The sequence below is a fragment of the Taurulus bubalis genome, assembly GCF_910589615.1.
Source record: "Taurulus bubalis genome assembly, chromosome: 11".
NCBI classification, from domain to species: domain Eukaryota; kingdom Metazoa; phylum Chordata; class Actinopteri; order Perciformes; family Cottidae; genus Taurulus; species Taurulus bubalis.
Window position 1 is genome coordinate 7,664,791 of NC_136599.1, and position 22,702 is coordinate 7,687,492.

Below are 22,702 nucleotides of genomic sequence, written 5' to 3' on the forward strand. Positions count from 1 at the left end.
TTTTCCCCTGTCTGTCATCACCGTGAGCTGTCCTGTGAGGCCCCTGTTTTTTTGTTTGTTTGTTCCTCGGCCTGTTTTGGAAGCCTGACCTGAGTTTTCTTTTGTCGAATAAATTTACTTGGAACTGTGGCATTTGGGTCCTACTTAAATCACAACCTGACAGTCCAAACATTGAGAAATAATCTGTGACAATATGTTCGACTATAGGTTTCAAAGGGTCATTCGCACCCTGTTTATTCTATCCATGTTGACCAAATGTGTTTATTTAAGCGTTGATGGCGCGACGGTTCAGAGTCCAAAATTTCCGCATGGATAATTTGTCAATTTGTTCCCAGTTAATCATCATCATGGTTTGTGTTTTTTTTTTTTTTTTTTTTTTCATCACCAGAGAAGATTATTCAGTGCTCTTTTCTTGACACGAAAAGAGCTCATCCAACCACAACCACCATGTGCAAGTTCATTCTAATTGCAGGTAAGGCACAATGCAAATGTAATTGTTTTTACTAAACCAGTTTAACCTAATATTTACTAACTACATATGTATTTTTGAAGGTCTTTGGTGATTTGGGTGAGTTTGAGTTGACAGAACAATTAATATTGAACAAGCATAAAGCAACTAAAGAAAGTAAGTGATTTATCCTCTAATTTCTGCTACTCCATGAATAGTGTCGTCCTCCAGACTGGTGTGTTATTTTACTAACTGGTCCCAATACCGACCTGCCAATGGGAAGTTTATGCCTCTGGACATTGATCCAAACCTGTGTACCCACCTGATATATGCCTTTTCTGGAATGAATGAGGCGAATGAGTTGGTCACAATGGAATGATGATGCACTGTATAAATCCTTTAATGACTCAAACAGAGGTCAGTCCAAAATGTTTTGCATTATCTTTTTCAAATTGTTGAGCAAAATAGTGCTTTGGAGCAACTACATTTATATATTCCCATAGGAATCCAAATCTTAAAACACTGTTGGCAGTCGGAGGCTGGAACTTTGGAACATCAAAGTGAGATATTTAGCCCAAAACAATCATTAAAGATTAATGTATTCTGATGTCTTATTGAAGGCAACATTTCCTCCCAAATTCTACACAGATTCACAACAATGGTGGCAACACAAGCCAACCGAAGTACATTTATCCAATCTTCTGTCCAATTACTGAGAAAATATGGTTTTGATGGACTTGATTTGGACTGGGAATACCCCGCTGCAAGAGGAAGTCCTCCGGAGGACAAGCAGAGATTCACATTGTTATGCAAGATCAGATGCAAAATAACTGTTCTGGTGTTTAAATTATGTAAAACATGAACCACAAATTGACCACCATGTTGCTATGGTGTACAGGAACTACTAGAGGCCTATCTGACTGAGGGAACAGCAACTGGTCGGCCTAGATTAATGGTCTCTGCTGCTGTGGCGGCTGGGAAAGGAACTATTGATGCTGGTTATGAAATCGCAGAGCTGGCAAAGTAAACCAACATGTTACACTCCACAGTATGGTTAGTGTTGTTAGCAGTGAATGATTAGATGTCATCTTCTGGTGATTTTGATCTTGCGTCCATTTCATCAGGTACCTGGACTTCATCAATGTGATGACGTATGACTTTCATGGCACCTGGCAGAGAGTGACAGGACATCACAGTCCTTTGTACAAGGGATCCCATGACACCGGGGACAATGTTTTCTTAAATACTGTGAGTACAGGATTCATTGTTTGGCATCATTATGAATGTAATGGCATACTTTACTTAACATCCACCATGTGTATCCAGTTTCTAAATCTGCACATTAAAAAAACTCACAGGAAATGCCAAAAAAATACAAAATGAAAGTTCCTTGAAGTAGCTTTTAGATGTACATAAAAACATCAGATCTGTGAGGTGTTATAAGGAGACTGTAACATGCCTAAAATTAATACATTACACAAGGACACCAAAGTTCCCTCAGGTTTTCCTTGCTTTGACGATTGCCTTGTTCTCTATTCATTACTTAATCGCTCCGTATTTTGTAATGGCAACTAGAGAAGTGCCACAAACTGTTTAGCCCAATGAGCAAAACTGCCAACATTCGCATAAAAGTAGAAGATAGAAACATCATTAAGTTTGCAGTTTCTATAGCAGATTTCTTTAAATGTTCAATATATTTGATTGTATACTTGGCTTCTGTTTATCTCTGTGTTTACATTTCAGGACTTTGCCATGAGATATTGGCGGGACAAGGGGACACCCGTAGAAAAGTTAAATATGGGCTTTGCAACATATGGGAGGGCATTTCGACTGTCTACTCCATCCTGTCAGGTTGGCGCACCAACCAGTAGTCCTGCTGCTGCTGGTGTTTTTACAAAGGATGCCGGCTTCTTGGCCTTTTGAGGTGAAACTGGCAACTACTCACTGGATTTAACTCTAAATTAATAAATGTTTTATGAAGTCGTCACACAGAACTTCAAAGGTGCGCGAAAGGACGCACAATTCAGAGCATAGCTATTGCCTCACTACGGCTCTCAAAATGGCAATGGCTGAGCCTGCGTCTTGCAGCTCACACTGATAACAACACTAACCGTGCAAACAACGGCAACAATGTTTACCTAGGGGGGAATAATGAGCCAGGCGTCAACCTCCATATCTGAAAAGTGAAGTCAATGCAATAAACTTTCTTCTCTCGTCCCTGTCATATACTTTAAACCCTTTCACAATGTGTTTTCACTTTATGGAAGTTGGTGAAGTTGAAGTAACTACGCCCACTTCTCATGTACAGTCTATGGGGAGGGCGTTACTTGACCTAATTCATGCTGTCGGAGGAGACTGCTTTATTGGCTGTAAACTCTGTATCAGTGCAGTGTGAGCTAGCCAGTGAGGCACACGCACTAACATGCTAAAGTTCACATGTGTCGGCCTGGCCATGTGAACGGCGCAAAATTATAACACGCACAGAAATAGAGTGACTTAATTCTCTGCTCGGGTAAACATTACTCCACTATATATTTTCAAAGTGAGTAGTTGTTCGCTGCTAAATTAGTACTCTGAACATTGAATACAGACATTGTAATATATTAGTTTAAAATTTTAAATTCAACCCTCTTTTCAGATTTGCACTTTTCTTCAAGGGGCCAGTGTCCAGCTGATTGAGGATCAGAAAGTTCCATATGCGTGCAAACAAAATGAGTGGGTTGGCTATGATGGCAAAGACAGTTTTGAGACCAAGGTAATCCTGTGTTTCTACAAAACATTGCTGATTTCCTTTGTCATACCAGAAGTTAAATACAAAGTCTAAGTGCATACATTGTTGTTGAAGTGTTTGTGTCGTTATTCATTCAGGCCCGTTACCTGAAGGACAACCGTTTTGGAGGAGCTTTTGTCTGGACTCTGGATCTGGATGACTTCAAGGGACAGTTCTGTGGACAGGGAAACTACCCCCTCATCAGCCACCTTCGCTCTCTTGTATCCCAGGGTGAGTAGAGATAGATATATATTAGTGTATTTTTTTCAAGGATCCAACCAGTAATTTTGTATTGACATTTATGACTGGACAGACTAAAGAAAATGTACTATTATTTCTACAGATCTTCCTCCCCTTCCCACTATGGAAACCACCCCAACTCAAGTGACTCCGTCGATAAACACCGCACCTCGTCCCAGACCAACAATCCCTACTTCACCCACCATCGTAGACAATTTCTGTGCTACAAAGGCTGATGGGCTTCATGTCAAACCTGATGCCCCGGGTTCCTTTTACCATTGTGGCAATGGCAACCCCTGGATCAAGGACTGCCCAGCTAATTTGGTCTATGACCATAGCTGCAAATGCTGTAACTGACGAGCTCTGATCGAAGTAGGAATTGTTTTGTTCAGATAATTCAACAATGGGAATAAAGTACTTCAGAGACCAGACTTTCTTTAAGTGAAATTCATTATTTTAACATCTTGTGAACCTTTTTTCTTCAACAATTAAAGCGCTAAACACAATACTTATCTTTACAAAATCATTGGATTCTGTGTTTCCTTGAGTTACACTTTAGGAACTTTATCAGTAGCCTGAACTGTCATGTCTCACATACTCTGAGACCTGATCTCACACATTGAAACAATGCCCTCCATTAAAACACCATACATGTGTCTTTTTGATGCAAAGCACCACATGGAACTGCATACAATTAGTTGCATGCCTTGAGTGGATATGAAACTCAAACAGTAATGCAAATTAGTTTGCATCTGTAAAACACCAAATGTTAGCATCTGAAAATGTAATCAATCACATCACTTTTACATTAACATCTAACCTGCCTAACATGCTTGGGGCTTGTAATTGAAAAAGATAAGTGCCAGTATTCTCCTTATTCACATGTTGGCTTGTGTACAGGATGGCTTCTATAGCATGCCTAAAATATTTCTAGTGAAATATTATAGGGTTAAGGAGGTGTATTTGTATATTACCAACAGTGGTAATACTTGCAGTGCTTTCCTGTTTAACACCTATTGTATTGCTCTATAATAGAATGCATACGGCCGGAGTTCAACACCAGGCTTTTCATTCAGGTTTTGGGAGCCGTGTTCCAGTCAGAACGACACATTCTGATTTTCCACACTGAATAAAAGATACTAGAAGATATTGGGTTTGTGGGTCATACCCCAAAAATCCTCAAATTTTACACTATTCTGGACCCTTGTTGCAATAAATAACTCAATATACTTATACTTGCTATAGTTGAATTATTCTATTTATCATTTAAACATATCACATTTTTTAATTGTCTGGAAATGTCCCAGACGCTATTATTGAGACGACCTCATTATTAACAATTACAAGTCTCACCTTAATTGAACAAGTCTTTTTCAACTGGAAGCCAATTAAGTATAAAATATACTAAATCACTAAAGTGGCCTTCATTTGGATTTTAACTCAACATCAGTAAAGTTCCGTGACTGCACCTTGTAGACAGAAAATTGAAGAGCTGGAAATGACCCAAAACCACTTCTGTTGAAGTTAGGTGTCAGAAACAAATATGTTCTAACGAGTCAATGAGTGATATATATGGCATAATGATTGATGCCACCACACCGTTGTATTTAGCAGCAAAAGCTTCAGGCATATTCACACTTCCTAGTTAGATTCCTAGTTAGTGTGGAGATATTTTCAATCTCCTGTATGTGCACAGTTAAATGGAGAATCTGATATTAACAAACTTAAAAAATACAACAGCATCATGCGGTACTACTGTATTATATTGAGCAAGTATTTCTATTTGTCTGGTCCCTTTACGCAGGCAATTATAAGCTGGTCACCTCTCTTACCAAGGCCCTTCTTCTCTGCTTGCTCAGTTTAGGTGGGCAGCCAGCTCTAGAAAGAGGATGCAACATAAATGGGAAAAAAGTGAAAGGGTCTGAAAACTTTCAGATTGCTCTGTAAATATTGTGCAAATTGAATATTGTTGAACAGTTATTTCTGAGAATAGTCTAGTTGGAGCCATAGAGAGAAGCAAATATTAATTTAGCCCAAAATACTTTTATTTGAGCGCATGCAATTGATAATGTAATATTTGTTGATGTTCTTGATGCCCATATGATTTAATTACGAGCCAGGGGTGCAGCAACATACACAAATGGCTTCTTAATTCGACAATGTAAATCCCAAACTGACATCTCAACAATAATTCTTTGATTTTATATAGCGCTTTTCTGAATACTCAAAGACGCTCTACATAGGAATCATTCATCCACTGATGAGAGGAGCCACATCAGGACTATCTAATATTCAAACACCGTAGGCGCAACTACGGGAGCAATTTAGGGTTAAGTGTCTTGCTCAAGGACACAGGCTAACGGAGCTGGCGATCGAACTGCTGATCCTCTAGTTTGAGGACGACCCTGCTCACCACTGCGCCACGGTCGCCCCGAAACAAAGACATGCATGTCATAAACCAGACCCAGGGCACAGAGTGACTGACATATGACTCCTAAGAACAGCATGTTTGTCTGTATCACCCCTGCTGCACCTTAGATGTGCCGCCCTGTAAAGCCACACACGCCAAACATTCAGTGTCCTTTTATGTGCCAATTATAGAGGCATATCATATTATTCTCAATAACGACATGTCATTGTCCTCCATGAGCAATTTTTAGCAACACCTTCTAACTTGTAAAGTCTGCTCTAAATGCTTATGGTCTGTGGCTATATCTGCCTCATAAAAGCAAAATTAGTAGTAGGTGTGCCAAAAGCACAAATGACGCATGCATGCATTGTACTTTGCATGCCAAAGGCAGATGAGAGAAAGCAATGCTATTTTCTGCTAACTTCAGAGATTTATGCTATGTATATACAGTATGTATACAATATATCACTCAAGGGAGATACCTGAGAGTATCAGGATCACTTCTGTAAAATAGTTTACTTTGTAATAAGTAGTGTGTGTAAACTTGTGTTGTGACAAACCCTCAACTGAAAAACAAGCCGTAGCATAGCAACTCAGCTACACCCATAACAGACCAACAGTGTCTCTATTAAATAGACCTCAAACCATTCTATACACACACTATCTTAAAAAGCATACTGGCCACCACCAAAAGCATGCATTTCACTGTGAGCCAGCCTTCCACTGATATTGTTTCCACCTTTTATGGAAAAGAGGAAAAGCCAAATTCCCTAAATAAGATCTTAGCTTACTATGAAAAGTATACATCGTCTTGAAAAATACACATTCTTTGCGAATGTGTGGGCCCAGTAAGCAGGTGTAATTTTTGGTCCAAACCCAACGCTGGGGTCTCATTGGACGACGGCCACATTCTTCAGAGGAAGAGAAGGATGAGCTTTACGACCCGCTCTTTTCTCGAATAAGTCAACATTTGCAAGTCGCAAGTAAGAAAATTCCCTTTAAATTTGAAGAACCACATTGACTGCTACAAAATCCTCTCAGAGTAAAAGGCGCAAATTTAGTACAGTAATTAATTGTGTATACCAGGGATTCACATTTGACGTAGCTATGCCTAGGTCACGCTTTGAAACATTCACAGTTTCTATTAAGGTTTTCAAATTAATGTCCGTCCTTATATTTACTGACAACCTCAGTGAAAAACCTCCTAAAAAATGTTCTTGAACAAAATCCTCAAATTGAATAAAGTGATTGCATCACTTCTTCCTCACGTTAAATGAGTTAGTCTTTTTTAATTAAAACAACTTCCTTTAATGAATATGAAATAATATTATTTGGGCACATTGCTGGGCAACCAACACTGGTTTCTAATCCTACAAATAATATAATACTAATTATATTACTGTCGCCTTATCTTTATCAGCAACTGCGATACATGCAGGGTTTCTTAATTTAAAAATGTATTTGAATAACAATTACTCAGTAACCTTACCCAAGTATCACAATATTAAAGACAGATGAAAACATGCACTTCTGAAGCTGGAAATAACTGAAACAATAACTGAACAAACAAACACATGACTCATGCATGAGGCCGTTATTTGTGTCCTGTGTAAAAAGCCAATGATGTTTTATTCTACTTTTGTTATGTAACTTACATGCTTAATTAGCACTAGGTAAGTAACACGTGTACCTATTTTATGTAACAAACATATTAAACCCAACAAACAATATTTTCCTAAGCCTAACCAAGTAGTTTTGTAGCAAACCTACATTGAAAGCATATTTTGGCAAGGGACTTTATGCACGTAACAAATACTGTCACATCCAAAAATAACACTCAGTTTTAAGCTTTGGGCCACTGACCAAGCGTCGGCTTTTGATGAATTGAGAGTGAGTTTGTGTACTGTGTCATATTTATTGCAGCCAATGCAGTGTCAATGCAGGGTAATAACAACAAAGTGTTTCTCACCCATTAAAGTGTGCTATTTGCGTGTGTGTATGTGTGTGTGTGTGTGTGTGTGTGTGTGTGTGTGTGTGTCATTATTTAAGGACACGCCTTATTTTAAGAAATCTGGGGTAATTATTTCAACAATTGCCTTATTTTCATCAAAGCTAACCATTGGTGTGGCTATGTTCTTGTTGGTACATTTTTAAACCCTGTGTAATTAGATGTGCTTTTCCATTACACTGCTGTTGTTGGTCATTCTTACAAATTATAGTCTTATTCTGTGCATGTATTGTTGGTTTTCTTTTACAAGTATCATGCCATAAAAGTAACGGTTGTTTTTGATAGTACAAGTGCAGTGCCAGTTTGGATCAGGTTAATTGTTTGGCTGCCCTTGCCCCGCCAGCAGAAACATGTAACTACAGGTCAATGAGCCGCAGCCTGTTCAACTCAGTTTGCAAAGACCTGAAGCCCCGCCAATGCTACTGTACGGAGCGCTATCACTTGTTTCAGAGTTTATTAATATTGAAGTAAAGTTGGGGTTTGATAGGCTTTTAAGATGCTGACCATAAAATCAAAAAGTCCCCGGTTTGAGTCTCGAAGGTGACCTTTCTTGCATATTAATTCTGCACTAATTTCCAGAAATACCACAACATTGTTACAGAGCTATTGTAATATATTTGACAAGTATTTCTATTTCTCTGGTCACTTAGTATAACTATTGAGTTTTACAAGATAATTGCAAGCAACTGACAAGCAACTTTGTAATAATTTTGGCTAGCTGTGTTGTTTGGTGCTCTCCTTCTTGTTGTTCTTTAACTGGACACATTGCTTAATCTATCCAAAATCAATAGGTAAGTAGTCTGAATCAATCTCTGGTACACATTAATACTGATGGCCGCATGGTTCTTAGTCCCCCTGTAAGAGTGAAAGAACCTCCTTAACAGACAGACTTGGTTTGATGCTACGTCATTGAATACAATTTGATTTCAAGATCATGAATCATAATGTAAATAAGGCGTACTGTCAAATAGGTTAATCACCTTCAAGGAGGTTATTAAGTTAACTATCAACTGCCAACAGTCAACTGCTTTGGCAACCTTCTTGCTCCACCCTAGTTAGCCGCAATGTTAGCGGTCTATTGCCTATTTAAAGCACTGCAGCGAGACATCCTTCAGTCATCACTCAAAGTAGAGAGAGAATTTATGCGCCCTTCAACATTTTCTTTGTAAGTAACCATTTTATTTCAAACTCAATTTTCATCATGTTCTTAGTTGTTATGAATATTGCTGTACCTGCTCCCTCTGTAACTATCTTGCTCAGAAACTTAAAATCTTACAATTCATCATTCTTCCATTTCATACCTTCGGGGATATATCTGTGGTTAGAGTGATATGTCATGTTGCTGCTGAGTACGTCTTTCCTTCTCCTTAGTCTTTTGATATTTGACAGCTACATTGTTACATTTTCTCCAAATTCCTCATTTCGTCTTTCATTTTTTCTGTTTAAATATTATGTATTATACAGATAGTATTTGTTTTGCACCATTTGTTGACAGTTAGTAAACATAAACCGTACCTGTAAAATGTTAATAATAAAAATACATTTTATTTGTATAGCTCTTTAAAAGGTACTCAAAGTCACTTTACATGGTAAGAACAGAAACAATAAAAGCAAAAAATAATACAAACAATAGAGAGGACATAACAGTAAGAAACAAAACCAAAATATATATAATACACATCACAGGTTAAAAGCAAATTTAAATAGAGTTTTAAGTGCAGTTTTGAAAGTGGCAAGTGACAGATAATGTCTGAGGTGCTGAGGGAGAGAGTTCCAGAGGGATGGGGCAGCAATGGAGGAGGCCCTATCTTGAGGGTAGAAATGTATGAAGGAGCAGAGGAAGGGTCAAAAATATGTTTTTAAGATGAAACAAGGCGTTTTTTTGTAATGTGATTGACGTGATGTTCAAGGAAGGGGTTTGATTGATGATGACACCGAGGTTACAGATGTGAGTGTGGAATTGTGGTGCCATCGATGCGGAGGGAGAAGTTGTTTCGTGGTTTGGGGCCGATGATGAGGATTTCAGATTTGTCGCTGTTGAGTTTGAGGAAGTTGGCTTGCATCCAAGTCTCTATATCTGTGAGGCAGTTGGTGACGGTGGAGTAGGTAGTGGGTGTGATGGATTTGGTGGAGATGTAGAGCTGTGTGTCGTCGGTATAGCAGTGGAAATGAAGACTGTGAAGGCATATGATGTGGAGGAGGCTGGTCATTGATGGTGTCAGGCTGCACTGAGGTCGATGAGGATGTTGAGGGAGTGGTCATCAGAGAAGAGGAGGAGGTCTTTGGTGACTTTGATTAGGGCGGTTTCTGTGCTGTGATGAAATCTGAATCCGGATTGAAATGGTTTGTACAGTTGGTTGGAGTCCAGGTAGGTTTTGAGTTGGGGGCCTGGAAGTTGGTTGTAGATGGTCTCAATTTCGTCTTTGTAGAATGACATGAAGGAGTTACATTTCTCAGCTGTGGGGCAGTGGGAGCGCATGTCCGTAGGTTTGAGTTTATTGAGTTTATTTATTGTTGAGAACCGGAGTGGATAATGTCAGAGTAGTAGGTGGAGCGTGCAGTATTGAGAGCCAGTTTTGTCAGTTATATTTCAAAGATACATTCAAAGCGTGCACAAAAAAACTATTTAAATAAAGAATGAATGATAAGTCCTTTACGGTCTGTCTAATTTTTAAGACAGTAAATTGCTGACTAACTTTTCAATTTTGACACAAAATGCAGAACTACATTTTACTGTATTGAAGAAAGGACTTGACCGTGACTAAATAAATAATTTGGGCACTAGGCTACAATTAATTGAAGATGATCGGTTTTGACGCAAAACTTTAAAGGGATTGTTCTCGAGTTTTAAGTGGGGTTGTATAAAGTATTGTTATAGTCAGTGTATTACTACTACAGTAGATTGTGGTATGCATACCCCCAGTTTGGAGAATCGAGCCGAATTACAGATACACGAGTAAAGCAATGTACTGCTGTGGACAGGGCCAGCAGCTAAATATTAGCCAACTCAAAGAAATTTATAAAATTCAATATCCGTTTTAGTGTATGCTATATTAAAAATGTTTTCATCACTTTTGCCGTCAGACAGCTCTTTCCAATGGGGGACCGAACTGAAACTTCATAGACACAAGACCACATTGACAGAAACGTTATAGATAAGTTTCACTTTCAGTAGAGTTCCATGTCAGATATTCTAAAAATGGCACACACTTAAACGAATATTGAGCCCTGTCCACAGCAGTTTATATCGTTTGATCTTGTGTTGGTGCTCCTGCCCTTTTGTCTTAACTTTGGGCATGCGGACCGCCAACTAATACACTGACTATGGATAAGCTCCTCATCAACTTTACTATCCCTTTATTAACAACAACAACAGAGTGAGGATGTATTTAGAAAAATGTGATTTTCCGCGACATATTGAAAACCTTTTTCTTGTTCTTTTCTTTCTGCCTAATCACATAGAGACAACATGTGCAAGCTCACTCTAACTGCAGGTAAGGCATGCTGGTCAAGTAAATGTTTTCTTACAGGGTCAGTTCACCCTCAGCCCAAAAACCTTCACTGTCTCAGTGGTATCTAGCCATGCACATCTAGTTTTTGTTTTGTTTACCCATGTTTTCTATCCCTCAAATTACAATTAAATGGAATGTGGTTTGTGGTGCTTACTAGTTCAATATTGCATTTAGAATATTCACTGACAACCATTGTTGTCCCCATTACTTTGAATAATCATCACAAGACACACTGTTGATTTTCCAGATTTTATATTACTGTTGAATTTTTTTAAATGTAAAACACAATTTAATTCACCTCCAATGTATTGGGGTAGCAATATATTTAACTTGGAAAAATAAAAGTAAACCTATCTCTACTGTGACAGATTAGTATTTAGTTTTAAATTTGTAATTTGGGTGGACTAAACTGTTGAGCTTTGTTTTTGGCCGAATTCTAACCAGTCTCTCTATTTGAAGGTCTCTGTTTGATCATTGTCAGCTTGGGTAAGTACAAAACATGCATTAATTATATTCCAAAATATTAATATCAGATAAATAAGGTACCTAACTCAACAGCTGTTGGTAAAGAAAGATCTTGATATCATTGGTGTCTTCAAAAACTAATTCATACCTTGATGATTTTTTCCATTTCTCAGCTTCTTCCACCAGGCTGGTGTGTTACTATGACAGCGAGGCTGAAAATAGAGAGGAGGAAGGAAAATGTACAGTTTCAGACATCCACCCGAAACAGTGTACCCACGTGATCTATGCCTTTTCTGACATTAGCCACCAACACAAGCTGGTCCCTAGTTGTGCAACTGACATACAACGTTATCAGTCCTTTAATGGACTCAAAATCAGGTCAGTGCAAACCTATACAAAGTGAAAAAAAGTGAAGGGGTCTAAATACTGTATGAATTTTGCGAATGATGTTGAGCTTTACTGAACATTTTATTTGCTCTCACAGAAATCCACTGCTCAAAACTCTGTTGGCTGTTGGTGGCTTGACCTTTGACACACACAAGTAAGTTATTACAAGAAAATATAGGCCTTTTCGTGTCAGTACAAAGTCAAGTATAAGCAGGGCTTTCACATGTTGGTATTTTCCAGACCAGTACTACTTAAAAAAGAAGAAAATTGAATGGTAAATATTTTTTTAAAGGGCCTTAAGTTATTAATTAATTTGGTTGCAATCTGTTTATTTTGGATTTTAAGACTTGGCGATGTGTAACATTTAAGGGACACTGTGTAAGTTTTAGTGCCATCGGGTGGTTTGTGGCAGGTTGCAACCAACTAAATACCCCCCTCACCCTCCCTTTCCAAATGTGTACTACAAGGTGAGATGCTGGTATTTGAATACATCATAAATTAATTTCATTATTCAATCAGCGCTTCTTTTGCAGCAACATATGCAAACTAGAAAATTTCGCAAGAAATTTCTATGGTGTGGCGACTACTGCCATAAGACGTCGCAATATATATATATTACCGGTAGTAAGATGTGTTATTGAGGTTATCAAGGAGTCATTTCTGTATTTGTGATGGACTTGAGTGCAGCTATTGCTTCAGACACAAGTCACTGGTTACCATGGTGATTAGGGCGCCAGGGTGAAGGGCAGACGAGATCTTAAGACTGGGACTGGATTGGCTACAAACCATCTTAAACACCAGCTTCAGAGGCAAAAACATGGTCAAATCATCCAAATAGTAATAGTAATAAACAGAGAGGAAAGAAGCAGCCGAACTGATATGCTGCGGGTATGCTTGTTCTTTTTGTGGAATTTAAAATGTGACCGTGAACGTCAGTGGAACTGTTGCTCCTCATCTCTGTATTTAAAGTGACATACACACATGCGCGAACGTGCACGCAACCGTGCACGCAACTGTAATTACACGTGTGCGCACGCTACTGTAATTCACACAGCGCGCACATAGACACACAGTCAGCCAGCCAGCAGACTGATTAGAGGCAGACTGGACTGTGGATTTAAGGAAATAAACCTGTCAAACTACTGAATTTGAAAGCTATATGAATCATGAGAGATAAGACTTTTGTGCACGTTTAGGTGTAGAAATGAGAGCTTCAGAACAGTTCAGAAAGTCCTCCTGTTTGATTCATGAGAGAAAATTGTGGTCAGATTAAACATGGAGTCCAATGGAGCAGTTGGCTGGACTTCATGTCGCTTTCAGGCTTTGTTGACAAAAAAGTATAAGTTCGTTGGATTCCATCGACACATGTGTACCACCAGTACAATATTTCCTACGTTTTATCAAACAATGGTGACAATTGTGGAACTAAAGGCAAAATAAATTGTTTTTGTTTTACAAGTTTCTGTTGCTCCCTCTCACTCTGGCAGTTGGCTCTCCACTCTAGCTCTGAACGTTCCGTGTCATACACACCCATTATAGACTGAAAAGGTCCGAAAATGTTCCTAAATTTAAACAATGATTACATGAAAACTGTGCTAGCTATCAAAAAATACCCAATTGGGCAAATAAACTCCAGTCTGTTGTTAACGTTTTAAACTTTAAATAATTTCTCTATGTCAGTATGGGCACAAAGATGAGTGTTTGGGACAATTTCTCACCGTTTTTTGGGGAAACAGCCGTTCGAATCTCTATGAAAAGTCATAGCATAGCACACGATTCCCAATGCAAGCCGCACGTTTTGATGTATTTTGACGCATGTGCTGGCAGCGCCGCGGGAGGAGATACTCGCCAAAGTTTTGTGGGACTATGATTATTAAGCCCGCAGGAGTAAATGCAGTGTAATTGCCAAGAGTTGGTTATAATATTCAACAACCTATATTTATAAATTTCACCTGGATAGACGTGATCACTCTAAGCTGTTTCCACTGTACTGTATTCTATTTTGCGTATGCTGGGTTACCATTATCAACCTAGGTATAATATTCATAACTATGTTTTAATCAGCGTACAATCGGCCAAAACTAAGAATATTCATGATTTGCTTAGCCTAGAAAAAGCCATTATATCTACGTTATATCCACGCAGTCCACCATCTTGCACCACCATGTTTCTACATCAGCCGAGAGCGGACACTGTCTCTTTCGCGGTTTACGTTTTCGGGAGGTAAGGATGCATTCCAAAACCCAAAACCTAGTTCTACTAAAATCCTAAAGATACCTATCTCCAGGTCACCTTAATTCTCCGACATATTTAGAAAGGGAGGGGTTGAGCTGAGGGGTATTTAGTTGTTTGCAACCTGCCACAAACCACTAGATGGCAATACAATGTACACAGTGTTCCTTTAATGTTGCAAATCATCAGGTCTTTGCAGTAAATCCAATTTAAACAGATTGCAACCAAATTAATTATTCAATTAAGGCTCATTCAAAAATACTTAACATGCAAAAAGCATGGTAACCAGACCATTGTGTAGGGCTGTATATTTTTTGTTGAACACCAGATGTTGTGCTTTCTGTTTGACTTTGAGTTTGTGCAATTAAAATAGAACCCTTGAACCCTCAGTCTGCAGAGTGCCTTCTTGAGAGCAGTTTTTGTTCAAATGTTTACCAGATTCAGCAAAATGGTTTCAAAGCAAAGAAAGAGAGCAAAGTTCATCCATTCTGCTATCAAACTACTGAGAGCAAATGGGTTTGATGGACTTAACCTTGACTGGAGGTACCCTGGAGGAGCTGGAAGCCAACCACAGGACAAGCAAAGATTCACACAGTTGTGCAAGGTCAGATCCTGAATTCATCATCTGAGACAGACAGACATATCAAATCATATTCAGAAATATACCATACCAGGTATGGAAATATTACATTTTATATTACACAGTGTGAATCATGTTTCTGTGTTGTATAGGAGCTCAATGAGGCCTTTGTGGCTGAAGGAACAGCAACTAACCGTGACAGATTAATCGTCACTGCTAGTGTCTCTGCTGAGAAAGCAATCATTGATGCCAGTTATGAAGTTGAACAGATTGCCAGGTAAAACTGTTTTGATGTGATTCTTTACATTATATCCAAATATATGCTTTTGTCATGTTTTGGTGAGTGATCTTCTTCTGCATTTTATCAGGTTCCTAGAATTTATTAATGTGTGGACAATGGACTTTCACGGCCCCAGGGAAAGTGTCACAGGACATCACAGCCCCTTATACCAGGGATATCAAGACACAGGAGACAAAATCTACTCTAACATTGTGAGTATAAAAATTTGGATTTTCACTGCTGAAACAACTTTCTATCTAGAGGGGTCTTCTCATTGGGGTTTTCCCTTCACATTTTAGGACTATGCCATGCAGTACTGGCGTGATCAGGGAGCACCTACCCAAAAGCTACTCATGGGATTTGGGGCGTACGGGCGAGCTTTCAATCTTACCACAGTATTCAGTGGTGTTGGCGCACCAGCCAATGGTCCTAGTGAAGAAAGACGCTTCACTGGGGATGAAGGATTCTGGGCCTTTTATGAGGTAAAACTATGAGGTTAGATTGCTGTTAATTTACACAAAAGGCCTTTTTATGTGAAAAACAGTTGTACTATATTTGATTGAAAATAATTCTGTTCATGGTCACACATGGAATCTAAATGTGACGTTTTACTTGTTTTTCAGATTTGCCCTTATTTTGAAAAAGTTGAAACCCAGCTGATTAATGATCAGGAAGTTCCATATACAACCATAGGAAATCAGTGGATTGGATTTGACAACAGATACAGCCTTGATATTAAGGTAATGATCTGTTTCATTATATTCTGTAATTCGCTTGTAATTGACTGGTTGTACACAGACCTGGCTAAACAGATATTTTGTTAGCATGACTTCAGGTGTTTTGGTTTGTCCCTGTTCCTCTCAGGCTAGTTACCTAAAAACTAAAAACTTTGGAGGAGCCTTTGTCTGGTCTTTGGACCTGGATGACTTTGATGGACAGTTCTGTAATGAAGGCAACTACCCCTTCATCAGCCACCTGCATAATATCCTGGTCCCAGGTAAACGAAATGCAAAAATTGTATATTCTGTCATGTCCAGATGAGGAAGTGTTTTATCTACGTGATTGAATACCTTCATATTTGTTGTGAATCCTTTCTATTGCATTATAATAGTGAAAATGTGTGGATGTTGAAGGTTAAACAGTGCAAAAGAGCAACTAACACAACATCTGAATCTTTCTTTTAGGTTTTCCAGGCCTTTTTCCAACAACTCCAACTGCCAAAACCATAAAAACTGAAGCTACCAAGAAAGATATTGCAAACCCCTGTAAAGGAAAGGATGATGGGTTAAACCCAAACCAGTATGACCCACATTCTTATTACAGCTGTGTAGGTGGAAGAACTTCCATCATAAAATGCACATCGAATTTGGTATATAGCCAATACCACAAGTCCTGTGTCTATCCCAATACAGCTCCCACTACCACCACCACGACATCTCCCACAACAACCACCACAAAAGCTAAAACTAGTACTAGAGCTACAACTAGCACAACCACAACTCCCAAAACCACAATAACAACCAACACCACTCCCACAACCTCTCCGACACATACTGCAAACCCCTGTGAAGGAAAGGATGATGGCTTAAACCCCAACCCTGATAACCCACATTCTTTTTACAACTGTGTAAGTGGAAGAACTTACATAATGAAATGTGCATCAAATTTAGTATATAGCCAATACGAGAAGTCCTGCGTCTATCCCAATACAGCTCCCACTACCACCACCACATCTCCCACAACAACCACCACTAAAGCTACAACTAGCACAACCACAACTCCCACAACCACTACCACAATAACAACCAATACCAACACCACAACCACTCCAACACATACTGCAAACTCCTGTGAAGGAAAGGATGATGGCTTAACCCCGAACCCTTATGACCCACATTCTTATTACAGCTGTGTAGGTGGAAGAAATTACATCATGAAATGTGCATCAAATTTGGTATATAGCCAATACGAGAAGTCCTGCGTCTATCCCAATTCAGTTCCCACTACCACCACCACATCTCCCACAACAACCGCCACGAAAGCTACAACTAGCACAACCACAACTCCCACAACCATTCCCACTAACACAATAACAATCAATACCAAAACCACTCCCACAACCACTCCGACACATACTGCAAACTCCTGTGAAGGAAAGGAAGATGGCTTAAACCCCAACCCTTATGACCCACATTCTTATTGCAGCTGTGTAGGTGGAAGAACGTCCATCATAAAATGCACATCAAATTTGGTATACAGCCAATATCACAAGTCCTGTGTCTATCCCAATACAGCTCCCACTACCACCACCACATCTCCCACAACAACCACCACTAAAGCTACAACTAGCACAACCACAACTCCCACAACCACTCCCACTACCACAATAACAACCAATACCAACACCACAACCACTCCGACACGTACTGCAAACCCCTGTGAAGGAAAGGATGATGGCTTGAACCCTAACCCTTTTGACCCACATTCTTATTACAGCTGTGTAGGTGGAAGAAATTACATCATGAAATGTGCATCAAATTTGGTGTATAGCCAATACGAGAAGTCCTGCGTCTATCCCAATACAGTTCCCACTACCACCACCACATCTCCCACAACAACCACCACTAAAGCTACAACTAGCACAACCACAACTCCCACAACTACTCCCACTACCACAATAACAACCAATACCAACACCACAACCACTCCGACACATACTGCAAACCCCTGTGAAGGAAAGGATGATGGCTTAAACCCCAACCCTTATGACCCACATTCTTATTACAGCTGTGTAGGTGGAAGAAATTACATCATGAAATGTGCATCAAATTTGGTATATAGCCAATACGAGAAGTCCTGCGTCTATCCCAATACAGTTCCCACTACCACCACCACATCTCCCACAACAACCGCCACAAAAGCTACAACTAGCACAACCACAACTCCCACAACCATTCCCACTAACACAATAACAATCAATACCAAAACCACTCCCACAACCACTCCGACACATACTGCAAACTCCTGTGAAGGAAAGGAAGATGGCTTAAACCCCAACCCTTATGACCCACATTCTTATTACAGCTGTGTAGGTGGAAGAACGTCCATCATGAAATGTGCATCAAATTTGGTATATAGCCAATACGAGAAGTCCTGCGTCTATCCCAATACAGTTCCCACTACCACCACCACATCTCCCACAACAACCACCACTAAAGCTACAACTAGCACAACCACAACTCCCACAACCATTCCCACTAACACAATAACAACCAATACCAAAACCACAACCACTCCGACACATACTGCAAACCCCTGTGAAGGAAAGAATGATGGCTTAAACCCCAACCCTTATGACCCACATTCTTATTACAGCTGTGTAGGTGGAAGAAATTACATCATGAAATGTGCATCAAATTTGGTATATAGCCAATACGAGAAGTCCTGCGTCTATCCCAATACAGTTCCCACTACCACCACCACATCTCCCACAACAACCACCACGAAAGCTACAACTAGCACAACCACAACTCCCACAACCATTCCCACTAACACAATAACAATCAATACCAAAACCACTCCCACAACCACTCCGACACATACTGCAAACTCCTGTGAAGGAAAGGAAGATGGCTTAAACCCCAACCCTTATGACCCACATTCTTATTACAGCTGTGTAGGTGGAAGAAATTACATCATGAAATGTGCATCACATTTGGTATATAGCCAATACGAGAAGTCCTGCGTCTATCCCAATACAGTTCCCACTACCACCACCACATCTCCCACAACAACCGCCACAAAAGCTACAACTAGCACAACCACAACTCCCACAACCATTCCCACTAACACAATAACAATCAATACCAAAACCACTCCCACAACCACTCCGACACATACTGCAAACTCCTGTGAAGGAAAGGAAGATGGCTTAAACCCCAACCCTTATGACCCACATTCTTATTACAGTTGTGTAGGTGGAAGAACGTCCATCATAAAATGCACATCAAATTTGGTATACAGCCAATATCACAAGTCCTGTGTCTATCCCAATACAGCTCCCACTACCACCACCACATCTCCCACAACAACCACCACTAAAGCTACAACTAGCACAACCACAACTCCCACAACCACTCCTACTACCACAATAACAACCAATACCAACACCACAACCACTCCGACACATACTGCAAACCCCTGTGAAGGAAAGGATGATGGCTTAAACCCCAACCCTTATGACCCACATTCTTATTACAGCTGTGTAGGTGGAAGAAATTACATCATGAAATGTGCATCAAATTTGGTATATAGCCAATACGAGAAGTCCTGCGTCTATCCCAATACAGTTCCCACTACCACCACCACATCTCCCACAACAACCGCCACAAAAGCTACAACTAGCACAACCACAACTCCCACAACCATTCCCACTAACACAATAACAATCAATACCAAAACCACTCCCACAACCACTCCGACACATACTGCAAACTCCTGTGAAGGAAAGGAAGATGGCTTAAACCCCAACCCTTATGACCCACATTCTTATTACAGCTGTGTAGGTGGAAGAACGTCCATCATGAAATGTGCATCAAATTTGGTATATAGCCAATACGAGAAGTCCTGCGTCTATCCCAATACAGTTCCCACTACCACCACCACATCTCCCACAACAACCACCACTAAAGCTACAACTAGCACAACCACAACTCCCACAACCATTCCCACTAACACAATAACAACCAATACCAAAACCACAACCACTCCGACACATACTGCAAACCCCTGTGAAGGAAAGAATGATGGCTTAAACCCCAACCCTTATGACCCACATTCTTATTACAGCTGTGTAGGTGGAAGAAATTACATCATGAAATGTGCATCAAATTTGGTATATAGCCAATACGAGAAGTCCTGCGTCTATCCCAATACAGTTCCCACTACCACCACCACATCTCCCACAACAACCACCACTAAAGCTACAACTAGCACAACCACAACTCCCACAACCACTCCCACTACCACAATAACAACCAATACCAACACCACAACCACTCCGACACATACTGCAAACCCCTGTGAAGGAAAGAATGATGGCTTAAACCCCAACCCTTATGACCCACATTCTTATTACAGCTGTGTAGGTGGAAGAAATTACATCATGAAATGTGCATCAAATTTGGTATATAGCCAATACGAGAAGTCCTGCGTCTATCCCAATACAGTTCCCACTACCACCACCACATCTCCCACAACAACCACCACGAAAGCTACAACTAGCACAACCACAACTCCCACAACCATTCCCACTAACACAATAACAATCAATACCAAAACCACTCCCACAACCACTCCGACACATACTGCAAACTCCTGTGAAGGAAAGGAAGATGGCTTAAACCCCAACCCTTATGACCCACATTCTTATTACAGCTGTGTAGGTGGAAGAAATTACATCATGAAATGTGCATCAAATTTGGTATATAGCCAATACGAGAAGTCCTGCGTCTATCCCAATACAGTTCCCACTACCACCACCACATCTCCCACAACAACCGCCACAAAAGCTACAACTAGCACAACCACAACTCCCACAACCATTCCCACTAACACAATAACAATCAATACCAAAACCACTCCCACAACCACTCCGACACATACTGCAAACTCCTGTGAAGGAAAGGAAGATGGCTTAAACCCCAACCCTTATGACCCACATTCTTATTACAGCTGTGTAGGTGGAAGAACGTCCATCATAAAATGCACATCAAATTTGGTATACAGCCAATATCACAAGTCCTGTGTCTATCCCAATACAGCTCCCACTACCACCACCACATCTCCCACAACAACCACCACTAAAGCTACAACTAGCACAACCACAACTCCCACAACTACTCCCACTACCACAATAACAACCAATACCAACACCACAACCACTCCGACACATACTGCAAACCCCTGTGAAGGAAAGAATGATGGCTTAAACCCCAACCCTTATGACCCACATTCTTATTACAGCTGTGTAGGTGGAAGAAATTACATCATGAAATGTGCATCAAATTTGGTATATAGCCAATACGAGAAGTCCTGCGTCTATCCCAATACAGTTCCCACTACCACCACCACATCTCCCACAACAACCACCACTAAAGCTACAACTAGCACAACCACAACTCCCACAACCATTCCCACTAACACAATAACAACCAATACCAAAACCACTCCCACAACCACTCCGACACATACTGCAGACTCCTGTGAAGGAAAGGAAGATGGCTTAAACCCCAACCCTTATGACCCACATTCTTATTACAGCTGTGTAGGTGGAAGAACGTCCATCATAAAATGCACATCAAATTTGGTATACAGCCAATATCACAAGTCCTGTGTCTATCCCAATACAGCTCCCACTACCACCACCACATCTCCCACAACAACCACCACTAAAGCTACAACTAGCACAACCACAACTCCCACAACCACTCCTACTACCACAATAACAACCAATACCAACACCACAACCACTCCGACACATACTGCAAACCCCTGTGTAGGAAAGGATGATGGCTTAAACCCCAACCCTTATGACCCACATTCTTATTACAGCTGTGTAGGTGGAAGAAATTACATCATGAAATGTGCATCAAATTTGGTATATAGCCAATACGAGAAGTCCTGCGTCCATCCCAATACAGTTCCCACTACCACCACCACATTTCCCACAACAACCGCCACGAAAGCTACAACTAGCACAACCACAACTCCCACAACCATTCCCACTAACACAATAACAATCAATACCAAAACCACTCCCACAACCACTCCGACACATACTGCAAACTCCTGTGAAGGAAAGGAAGATGGCTTAAACCCCAACCCTTATGACCCACATTCTTATTACAGCTGTGTAGGTGGAAGAACGTCCATCATAAAATGCACATCAAATTTGGTATACAGCCAATATCACAAGTCCTGTGTCTATCCCAATACAGCTCCCACTACCACCACCACATCTCCCACAACAACCACCACTAAAGCTACAACTAGCACAACCACAACTCCCACAACTACTCCCACTACCACAATAACAACCAATACCAACACCACAACCACTCCGACACATACTGCAAACCCCTGTGAAGGAAAGAATGATGGCTTAAACCCCAACCCTTATGACCCACATTCTTATTACAGCTGTGTAGGTGGAAGAAATTACATCATGAGATGTGCATCAAATTTGGTATATAGCCAATACGAGAAGTCCTGCGTCTATCCCAATACAGTTCCCACTACCACCACCACATCTCCCACAACAACCGCCACAAAAGCTACAACTAGCACAACCACAACTCCCACAACCATTC

At 40.3% G+C, this 22,702-nt stretch overlaps 2 protein-coding genes across 2 annotated transcripts; both read left to right on the forward strand.

Moving 5' to 3' along the window:
- Positions 1-447: 447 nt before the first annotated feature.
- On the forward strand, positions 448-3,815 carry LOC306743929 (acidic mammalian chitinase-like; the record flags this gene model as incomplete). Its single annotated transcript, XM_079226492.1, is given in 13 exon segments — positions 448-472; positions 667-817; positions 819-850; positions 853-865; positions 952-1,008; positions 1,097-1,262; positions 1,347-1,471; positions 1,573-1,696; positions 2,192-2,364; positions 2,366-2,372; positions 3,087-3,203; positions 3,317-3,449; positions 3,562-3,815. Coding segments are annotated over 13 exon segments (1,377 nt in total).
- An 11,105-nt stretch (positions 3,816-14,920) lies between these two features.
- On the forward strand, positions 14,921-16,796 carry LOC306743930 (acidic mammalian chitinase-like; the record flags this gene model as incomplete). Its single annotated transcript, XM_079226493.1, has 8 exons — positions 14,921-15,076; positions 15,205-15,329; positions 15,421-15,544; positions 15,632-15,814; positions 15,956-16,072; positions 16,197-16,329; positions 16,517-16,631; positions 16,745-16,796. The coding sequence occupies 8 exons, from the start codon at positions 14,921-14,923 to the stop codon at positions 16,794-16,796; spliced, it is 1,005 nt and encodes a 334-aa protein (XP_079082619.1).
- Between the last annotated feature and the right edge of the window lie 5,906 nt (positions 16,797-22,702).